The 10000-nt window shown below is 45.4% G+C and overlaps 2 protein-coding genes across 2 annotated transcripts in view; one reads left to right on the forward strand and one right to left on the reverse strand.

Annotated features, from left to right (window-relative positions):
- The window catches only part of LOC138979382 (uncharacterized), a 118433-nt gene that overhangs the window by 88159 nt on the left and 20274 nt on the right, over positions 1-10000 (reverse strand). The window lies entirely within an intron of this gene.
- LOC138979381 (uncharacterized) overlaps positions 1-10000 on the forward strand; it is a 29774-nt gene that overhangs the window by 7876 nt on the left and 11898 nt on the right. The window contains exons 4-9 of the mRNA XM_070352092.1: positions 1622-1821; positions 2347-2481; positions 3172-3350; positions 7235-7397; positions 7696-7838; positions 9178-10000. The exon at positions 9178-10000 is cut by the window's right edge and continues 1496 nt beyond it. Of these exons, the coding sequence (XP_070208193.1) occupies positions 1622-1821; positions 2347-2481; positions 3172-3350; positions 7235-7397; positions 7696-7838; positions 9178-10000 (1643 nt within the window). The remainder of the gene's footprint in view (positions 1-1621; positions 1822-2346; positions 2482-3171; positions 3351-7234; positions 7398-7695; positions 7839-9177) is intronic.

A 10000-nucleotide genomic window follows, 5' to 3' on the forward strand; every position in this document is an offset into this window, starting at 1 on the left:
ACATTGATGGGATTCTAGTGTATTTTCGTGGAATATAATATTCTCTTAACTCAGCATATTTAGGGCATACTAAAACAAAGTGGACTTCATCTTCAACACTGCCACAACAAAATGGACAAGATAAATCAGCGGAGGTTGCATTTAAATTAAAGCGAAATCGATGCACTTTCAGAGGAGATACTCCCAATCTAAGTCTAATCAGAAGATTTCTAGCTTTAATATGCTTCAAATCACTTAAATAGTTGGATAATCTTAGGGTTGATTTGAAGGTTCTGTACAGAGAGAAACGTTCACTTCCTTGTACATTTTCAAGCCAGGTTTGCTTGTAGGATGAAATAAGTGTTTCTTTAAATGCTGTTAGGAACGCCCTCTCATCGCCAACACCTTGGTTTTCCCATACTTCATCAAAACCGTACATGTACAGAGTGTAACAGATCGAGGAGGCCCATGTTTTCTTATTTTGTTCATGGAGATATTTCAGCATTTTATACGCCTTGCTCGGAAGGCGATGATGTGGCATCCTCAATATACGTAGCCAAAAACGAATGCATTTTACAAAGCTGTTTATAAACAAGGGGTACCTTCCCGTTTCTCCATAAACCATAGCATTTGGTGTTCTCATACTCGTATTCAAAAAACGTTTAAGTGCGAATAAATGAACTCTCTCTATAGGTGTATGGTCTGCTTCAACCCCCCAAACTTCGGCACCATATGCCAGCATCGGTTGAATCTGTGCGTCGAAAAGCTTGAAAAAAATAGCTGGAGATCTGTCACCCAGTTGCCATAAACATTTTAGAATACCAATGACTCCCTTTTTCCCTTTTGCAGCAAAATCATTAAGAGTGTGAGAGAAGGACAGGCGTGTAGACAACCATACTCCTAAATACTTATACATGTTCAAAACGCTCATAGGATGTCCACCATACACCCATCTTTCTCGCAAGGCCAAGTGACCACCGTTCCGAAAAACAACAATATTAGATTTGTCTAAATTAACTTCAAGTCCAAGACGTCTAGACGAATCCCACAGAATGTTTAACTGATTCTGGAGCCCACATACAGAATCTGAAATAAGAATAATATCATCTGCAAACATCAGAATGAGTATTTCAAAAAAGTCTGGAATAAGTTGAATACCATGTTTTCCCTTCTGGACAATATCATTAGCTAGCTCATTAATTAGTAGAGAAAACAAAACTGGACTACAAATTTCAGAGAGAGAGAGAGAGAGGGACAAAGAGAGAGAGAGAGAGAGATAGTAGACTAAAGACATGGAAGAAAAGTTAGATGGGATGGGTCACATGTTAGAGGTAAGCTGGAAATGCACCACATAATGAAAGAGAGGTAGTGCGACTATTACATGCCCTGAAAGAACACATGTGCCAGGAAAAGGTACAGAGACAACAAGACAAGTCTCAACAAGAGGAATCAATTAAACTGCCAGGCTTTTACTTCAGCACGATAGTGAATGTCTACGAATGTCTCGATACTTCAAACCTGCGCTATGTACAACAACATAAGGCAAGATATTTGAATGGCAAATACATTCGTTATCTGACTCGAACAAACAAAAGAATAATGTCACAACTTCACAACCACAAATGCTTTCTGTTCCCTACAGGACTAAGACGAAAGATCGCACTCGCCTTACTAACGGCACGGATATCAGAACGACAGAAACACGGGATCTTGAACCGTGTGGCCACAGCAGTTGAATCGGAAATGACGCAAAAGTCTCTACGTGTCAGTATCCCCGATCACCGCGCCTCACAGCAGCTCGATTCCGAACACAGGCGTCTCTACGATCTTATTGAAAACGAGGTAAAGAATGACGAAGGATGGGTCTGGTGTTTGTTCGTTGTTTGGGGCTGTAGGTTTGTTTCGTTACCCTTTTGCTTGTTTTCCTAGCAAAACGAAACATGTGATCATACTGATGGCCCAGTGAGGAGTATACTATATGATTCAATGATCATGTAACGATGCGTCCGTGCCGCTCAGTTGTAGAACCCCTCTCAAGTCTTACAATTTACACCAACCTTTTCGAGTGTGAATTATGTGGACACAATCGTTTTATCAATGTTAAAATATTCTATGAAAACTTCCTGCAATGTAGGCCCAAAGGAGGTTGTTGATTCCTCCAAAGAGTTATGATTTGATCTATAAAACAAAAATCAAAACAAAACACAACGTTGCAGCTGTTGAAAAGAAAGCCAGGCAACATTCCTGAACCGTCCTTTGGGTTTCATCAAAGCATGCAGCAGTGTGTAAGAAGAGAAACCCCCTCCCCCTCTCCCCCCCCTCCCCCCTCCCCCATGAGACTCTGTGTGTAACCTCTTCGTGTTGCAGGTGGACCCCATTCTGTACGGGGACGATGGACCGACGTCAGCCAGGGATGAGGATGAGAACGAGGACATAGTGGAACTACTCAGACATAAACTGGAAGAGCTGCACTCCTTTAGAGATTGCTACCTGGCACTAGGCGTGAGTATTGACGGAGGTGGAGAGGGGGTAGAGAAAAGGTGAAAGAAAGAGAGAGAGAGAGAGAGAGAGAGAGAGAGAGAGAGAGAGAGAGAGAGAGAGAGAGAGAGAGAGAGAGAGAGAGAGAGAGAGAGAGAGAGAGAGAGAGGCAGACGAAGTCATAATGGTTTAATTGCTCGGCAATATGCCCATTGCAATTGGGGATGACTTTGGGGAAGGGTATTCGAACACTCAAATAGAGAGAGAGAGAGAGAGAGAGAGAGAGAGAGAGAGAGAGACAGAGAGAGAGAGACAGAGAGAGAGAGAGAGAGACACACACACACACACACACACACACACTCAGACAGATTGACCAATAGAAAGACCAACAGACAGACAGACAGAGACAGAAAAAGTCAAGACACAGAGAGAATTATGACGGACAGAACCATGGAACAGTATTATTATCGTCATTCCAGACCTACACAAGTCCTGTGAGAAATTAGGTTTTGAGCCGGAGTTGTTTGATATTTTTCGAGTATTATCATAATGGTAGTCAATAGTCAAAGTAATCTTGTGATCTCATCCAGAAATGCCAATGAGCCGAAGTTACTTGGGGTTACCGTTCTTTTCAATTGAGTTATAGTCCACCTTCAGAGAGAAACAAAGCAACTTCGTCGAATGCCAGTTTCAGTTATTTTCGTTCTCGTCCAGGTGAACAAGAGTAGCTCAGGCACGATGCCCAGCCTGCTGCTGGAGAAGATCGAGGAGGTGAGGACGAGGATTCAGATCCTGCACGACGAGAAGGCCGAGGTCATGGAGGAGGTGGAGAGACTGCAGATGGAGCGAGACGAGGTGCGGAGAGCGCTCAACAAACTGGAGTCCTCGAACAGGTTGGTCTCTATCATATATGTGTGTGTGTGGGGGGGTGTTGGCTTAGGCAGTATCAAGACAAGAATGTCCTCACATAGTTAAAGGCGGGTATAATGAAGAAGGTAGAGTGACTGCTAATGGAGGGAGACGAGGTTGGAGAGCGGGGGGGGTGTTGGGGGGGGGGGGTTGGGGTGGGGCTTGGGCAGTATCAAGACAAGCATAACCTCACATCGTTAAAAGCCGAGGTCATGAAGGAGGTGGAGAGGCTGCAGATGGAGCGAGACGAGGTGCGGAGAGCACTCAATTAGCTGAAGTCCTCGAATAGGTTGGTCTCTATCCCTTCTGTACGTGTGTGTGTGTGTGTGTGGGGGGGGGCTTTTGCAGTATCAAGACAAGCATATCCTCACATAGTTAAAAGCCGAGGTCATGGAGGAGGTGGAGAGACTCCAAAGCGAGAGAGACGAGGTGCGAAGAGCGCTGGAATCCACGAACAGGTTGGTCTCTATCCAAAGGGGAGGGGGAGGGGGGGGGGGGGGTTCATGACAAGAGTTACAGTCAAACTCCTCACATAGTTAAAGGCGGCCGTAATGGATGGAGAAGGTAGAGTGATTGCTAATGGAGAGAGACGAGGCGCGAAGAGCACTCAACAAGCTGGAGTCCTCGAACAGGTTGGTCTCTATCCTATCTCTACTCTATCTGTGTGTGTGTGTGGGGGGGTGGGGGGGGGGGTCCACGGACCGGTTGGCCTCTATCCTATCTCTATCTGTCTTGTTCCAAGCAATATTTAGGAAGGGATCTGTGGATATAGCAGAATAAACGGTTCAACGTAATTACGACACGTATTAACACTACTGTGACTAGCACTGCCACGGCGTTAACGTCCTGCCTGCCCAAGCTTGCCACCAAGAAACTTCCCAAAAATCAGTAACTGTAAAGAAATCTGTCTAGCAAGCTTGAATTAAGTCCAATCACCACCAAATTTTGTGTACTAATTCAAAAATGGATGCCCAGTTCAGTCGTGCTATTTATAAGTTTGTCACGCGATTTGTTTTAGCAAAGGGGGGTGAAAGGGGGGTGAAAGGGGGATAATTTGTGTTTTTTAACGTTTTTTTGTGTGTGTTTTATTTTCCACTGCTTTTTTTAAAAGTTATTTTTTAACAGAAAGTATTATAAATAATGTTATAACCAAACAAGGTGTAAAACCTATGAATTAGCTGAAATATTGTTAACATTGTACACAGAAATAAGGAGACAGTACAAAGAAAAAAACAAGCAAATCACGCATTCACTCACAGCATCCTGACTCAAATGAAACAAAACTGTAACACTCACCAAATGATGTCTAGGTAATCCATATTGAATATAAGTCACATTTTCACAACAAAGTACCAACTGTACACCTATGAACAATTCCAAAAGAATTTGAAGGCTCCAGCCATCCATTGTTATCAGTGCTGCCACGCCCCCATAGCTCCTGCACGATTCCGAGATACATGTTCGTCTAGCAGTATCACCCCCAACCACGTGTAGTTGCCGACTCGTTCTAGCAACAACGGGACTGTTTCTTCCTCAATATCACTGCTATTATCGCTTTCTTGAGGCTAAAACGACACGATGTATCATGATCTACAGGATCCTCAAGATCCAACATCCGGAGAATCTCCTCCCGGGACAAGGCTCGCCTTCGATTCATTTTTTTTGTTCGAAAACACCACGCAAATCTGCACTAATTTGATCAAGCCGGAAGAGAAAACCACGTGTATCAAGGGAAACAACTCAATTTACTGCAAGCTTCAAAAACCGGGAAGCAATCACGAGTCGTGTACCTTGTATGTCTAATACTAAAATAGTCGCTTCCCGTCCGTGGGCGTTGCAGCGCTATTACTAATATAGTCGCATCCCGTCACGAAAGTGTTAAATGCCATCACCATAATATGAACATAGACGCGAAGAATTGTATGCGGGAGCAGGAGCCCCAGTGGCTGCAGCAGTCTGTGTACAGCTCTTTGATGCTTAGAAGAGTCATTTATTCCCCCCTCTGCTTCTTTACCTCTGTAAACTTGTAGAGCTAGTTATTTTTCGATAACACCCAGCAACCAAGCAAATAACGAGCCAGCAACAGCCTGAATCCTCGATAGCGCAATGGGTTGAGAAGCTGTTCTGTGTCGGTACTACTTTTGCGACTGAAAAGTTCCGAACGCTCTAATGTACGAAGTATACATCTCTGGAGCAAACAATACAAACATACCGTATTTAAATTAACAACTACAGGCTTAAACACATGAATCTCCATATAAAATCCATGAATTCGGTTGTTTTCTGAATCTAGATCTGCCGTGCACAAACGTTCATCACAAGCAAATTTCCAAGGCAAGTAACTCTCATACTTTGTCTAGCGACAAGAGTAGTTCCCTTTTCACATTTCTTTTCACTCAGTTTCTTCGACAACAGACTGCAATCCGACGGTCAGTTTTCAACAATATTTCATTTTATAAACAGATCACACGCAACCAAGTGCACACACCTCATCAATTTAAAGAACATAAATCGGTTTCATACACTATTTTCCCCATAAAACTGAACTTCATACAGTTTTTAACGTTGGAACACGGGTGCAAAAGTTCGTCTGCTAGTCCCATTTGACGAAAGAACATTATCCAAAGCGATACCAAAACATAAACAGAACACACAATATCTGCCTTTACCGTCACCGGAACTATACCACCGCGCATTACTCGATCGCCTGCGCAGGTTGACTGGTTGAGTGAATAGGACTCGATCAAACTTTTGCAAAAAATCTCCTCATTTCTTTGAATAACTGAAGAAAGGAGGAATAAAGAGGTTACACACCTCGTCTCATTGATTATAAAAAATAATGGTCTCAGTTCGCGGTCATAAAAAAGCTCGCTGAAGCTCGCATTTTTCATGATCCACTAACTTCGACCATTATTTTTAATAATCACTGAGACTCGGCATGTAACCTCTACGTATCATCCCACCAATACTGCCTTTGCCATCACCGTCACAGGAACATAGACACGGAGAATTGTACACTGGACCAAGAACAGCAGTGACTGCAGCAGTCTGTGCGAAGCTCCTTGAGTTTCACAAATTACAGGTAACATCCTACTACTATCGTCTTGTGGAAGGCGGAGCGTCATAAGTCGCTTGAGCTCAACTCAGACTGGAGCTCAACTCTCTGATCCGCATCACTGCCCTATAGCTATAACGCGTCTTAGAAGATGCATGTATCATCCTACCACTATTAATATTTCCAACACCGTTCCAGGAACCTAGAAATGGAGAACCGCACGCTGGAGCAGGAGCGACAGTGGCTGGAGCAGCCTGGAGCACAACTCTGTGGGCATAACAGACACGTATCATCCTACCATTAATAACTTTGCCATGACAATTACAGGAACCTAGAGATGGAGAACCGCACGCTGGAGCAGGAGCGACAGTGGCTGGAGCAGCCTGGAGTATCATCCTACCAGTGTTAACTTTGCTCTCTATGTGACAGGAACCTGGAGATGGAGAACCGCACGCTGGAGCAGGAGCGACAGTGGCTGGAGCAGCCTGGAGCACAGCTCTGTGAGCATAGAAGACACGTATCATCCTACCATTAATAACTTTGCCATGACTATTACAAGAACCTGGAGATGGAGAACTGCACGCTGGAGCAGGAGCGACAGTGGCTGGAGCAGCCTGGAGCACAGCTCTGTGAGCATAGAAGACACCTATCATCCTACCATTAATAACTTTGCCAGTATTACAGGAGCCTGGAGATGGAGAACCGCACACTGGAGCAGGAGCGACAGTGGCTGGAGCAGCCTGGAGCACAGCTCTGTGAGCATAGAAGGCACGTATCATCCTACCATTAATAACTTTGCCATGACTATTACAGGAACCTGGAGATGGAGAACCGCACGCTGGAGCAGGAGCGACAGTGGCTGGAGCAGCAGGTGCACAAGGGCCAGGAGGAGAACGCGGGGCTGGAGAAAGACCTCGAGAAGACATTCGAGGAGAACAGAGACCTGCGATCTGAGCTCCAGTCATACAGTGACAAGGTGTGTGTGTGTGGGGGGGGGTGCGCGACTGTGTGTGTGTGTGTGTGTGTGTGTGTGTTGTGTGTGTGTGTGTGTGTGTGTGTGTGCGAGCGTGCTAGCGTGCGTGTATGTCTGTTTGCCTGTCATTCTGAAGTTCTGATGTGCTGTTTGTCTGTGTTCTTGGGGGGGGGGGGGGGTTTACAAAAAATCATTTTGATATGTTGTGATTGAAACTGATAAAAATGGTCTCAAAATCGAAGACAACTTTGTGATGCAAATTAGGTCTATCGGTATTATCATGTTTATGTTTGTCATCAAGGTGTCGGGCCTGAGCCTCCGTAACCGCGAGCTAGAGACGAACAACTTAAAGCTGACGCGAGAAAACTACGTGTTCTCAACAACCAACGCCAAGCTCAAGGCCGAGTCCAAGAAGACAGGGGCGCACGTCATCGCCGGGCTCAGGTCAGACAAATCGTATAGGATAATATGAACTACTGAACCTGGAACCCCCCTTTTAAGGCCTAAAATCTGAGCAAATCGGGTCTTTAAAAACAGGGAGTCTAAAAATGGGGGGAGAGGGGGGGGGGTAAATTTACAGAGCTTATGAACAGACGATCTGAGAAATCAATGTCTTAATAATAATAATAAGAACATTTATATAGCGCTAAATCAAAAACTTTCGTTAAAAAAGGCTTGCTCTAAGCGCTTGACATCTAAACTAAAACGTCATTCACACTCTTTACAATGATGTACAAGAACTTCATGTCACACTCTTTCATTCAGTATAGCACCATTCACACAGTTGTTATTCTGTACAAGACAATAAGTTAGTCTAACATTTAGAATGTTCATAAGATGAAAACAAGAGAAAACCAGACTGATTAAAACAACTGCTTAGTGCTAACAAAGCATGAATCTTAATGATAACGTAATACATGTTTAACTGTTAAGACCATAAAATAAAATAAAAAATAAAAAAAAAGCGGTGTTCTATTATACACGCTGATAGCACTTAGGATAAAATGACGCTAGATGCTATTGATGTGACGATGCTTTGTCTGTATGTCTGTCCCTGTCTTTCTCTGTCAGTTTCTCTCACTGTCTCAGTCTATGTCTCTCTCTCTCGTATCTCTGTCTCTTTCTCTCTCCCTGTCTGTCTCTCTGTTACTCACTCTTTCACTCTCTTTATCTCTCCTTCTCAATCTCCCTCCTTCCCTCTCCTTTCTGCCTCCTCTCTCTCTCTCTCTCTCTCTCTCTCTCTCTCTCTCTCTCTCTCTCTCTCTCTCTCTCTCTCTCTCTCTCTCTCTCTCTCTCCCTCGTAAAATAAAATTTGATTTGATTTGATTTGATTTGATCTCTCTCTCCTTCCCTCTCCTTTCTGCCTCCTCTCTCTCTCTCTCTCTCTCTCTCTTTCTCTTTCTCTCTCTCTCTCTCTCTCTTTCTCTCTCTCTCTCTCTCTCTCTCTCTCTCTCTCTCTCTCTCTCTCCCTCTCAGGCCCATATTCAATTAAACTGTGTCAGTGTCAGTATCAGTGTCAGTCTCTCTCTCTCTCTCTCTCTCTCTCTCTCTCTCTCTCTCTCTCTCTCTCTCTCTCTCTCTCTCTCTCTCTCCCTCTCAGGCCCATATTCAATTAAACTGTGTCAGTGTCAGTGTCAGTGTGTCTCTCTCTCTGTCTCTCTCTCTCTCTCTCTCTCTCTCTCTCTCTCTCTCTCTCTCTCTCTCTCTCTCTCTCTATTCCTGTAAGTGCGTGTACGCCACCAACGACTGCCCTTTACTCAAACGAACCCCTCTTTTCCCCCAGGACTGAGAACAAGCACCTGGAAAACGAGCGCCTGCAGCTGAAGACGGAGATCCAGCATATGGAGGCAGAGAGACGACGTCTCACCATCCGCATGACCAAGCTGGAGGCCGACAACAAGCACCTCAGCCAGCAGAAGTTCAACCTCATGCAGGAGAAGCGAACCAAGACAGAGGAGAACGCCACCCTCAAGATCGAAGCCAAGCGACTCGCCCTGGGCAAGTACAGCCCCCTGCCGCCCATCGAGGGGGAGAGCATGACGTCACGCAGCACGGGCGTCAGGTCACGCGCTGTGGTCAGGCGGCACGCGCGCTCCGTCACCCCGCGTCGAGACCACAGCCACCACTCGCCGCGGTCCCGCACCGAGCACTCGCCGCGCCGCTACGACGCTGGCCGCACGGACTACTCGCCCGGCAAGTACCGCTACAAGACCGACACCACGCCCTGGAACAAGTACATCGACAACAAGGACACTGCGGCTCACAGAGACCGGGCGGGCGCCAAGAACGAGGCTGTGAAAGCAAAGAACGGAAACACGGCTTACAAGGGAGGTCCTGGTGACAACCGAAGCTACAAAGAAGACGCCGTGAGCTACAAATCTGACGGAAGGAGCTACAAGGAAGACGCAAGAAGCTACAAAGAAGACGCAAGAAGCTACAAAGGTGATGGGAGAAGCTACAAAGAAGACGCAAGAAGCTACAAAGGAGACGCAAGAAGCTACAAAGGAGACGCAAGAAGCTACAAAGAAGACGCAAGAAGCTACAAAGATGACGGGAGGAGCTACAATGGGGATGCAAGGAGCTACAATGGGGATGCAAGGAGCTAC

This window comes from Littorina saxatilis, linkage group LG11 (assembly GCF_037325665.1).
Source record: "Littorina saxatilis isolate snail1 linkage group LG11, US_GU_Lsax_2.0, whole genome shotgun sequence".
In the NCBI taxonomy this organism is placed as follows: domain Eukaryota; kingdom Metazoa; phylum Mollusca; class Gastropoda; order Littorinimorpha; family Littorinidae; genus Littorina; species Littorina saxatilis.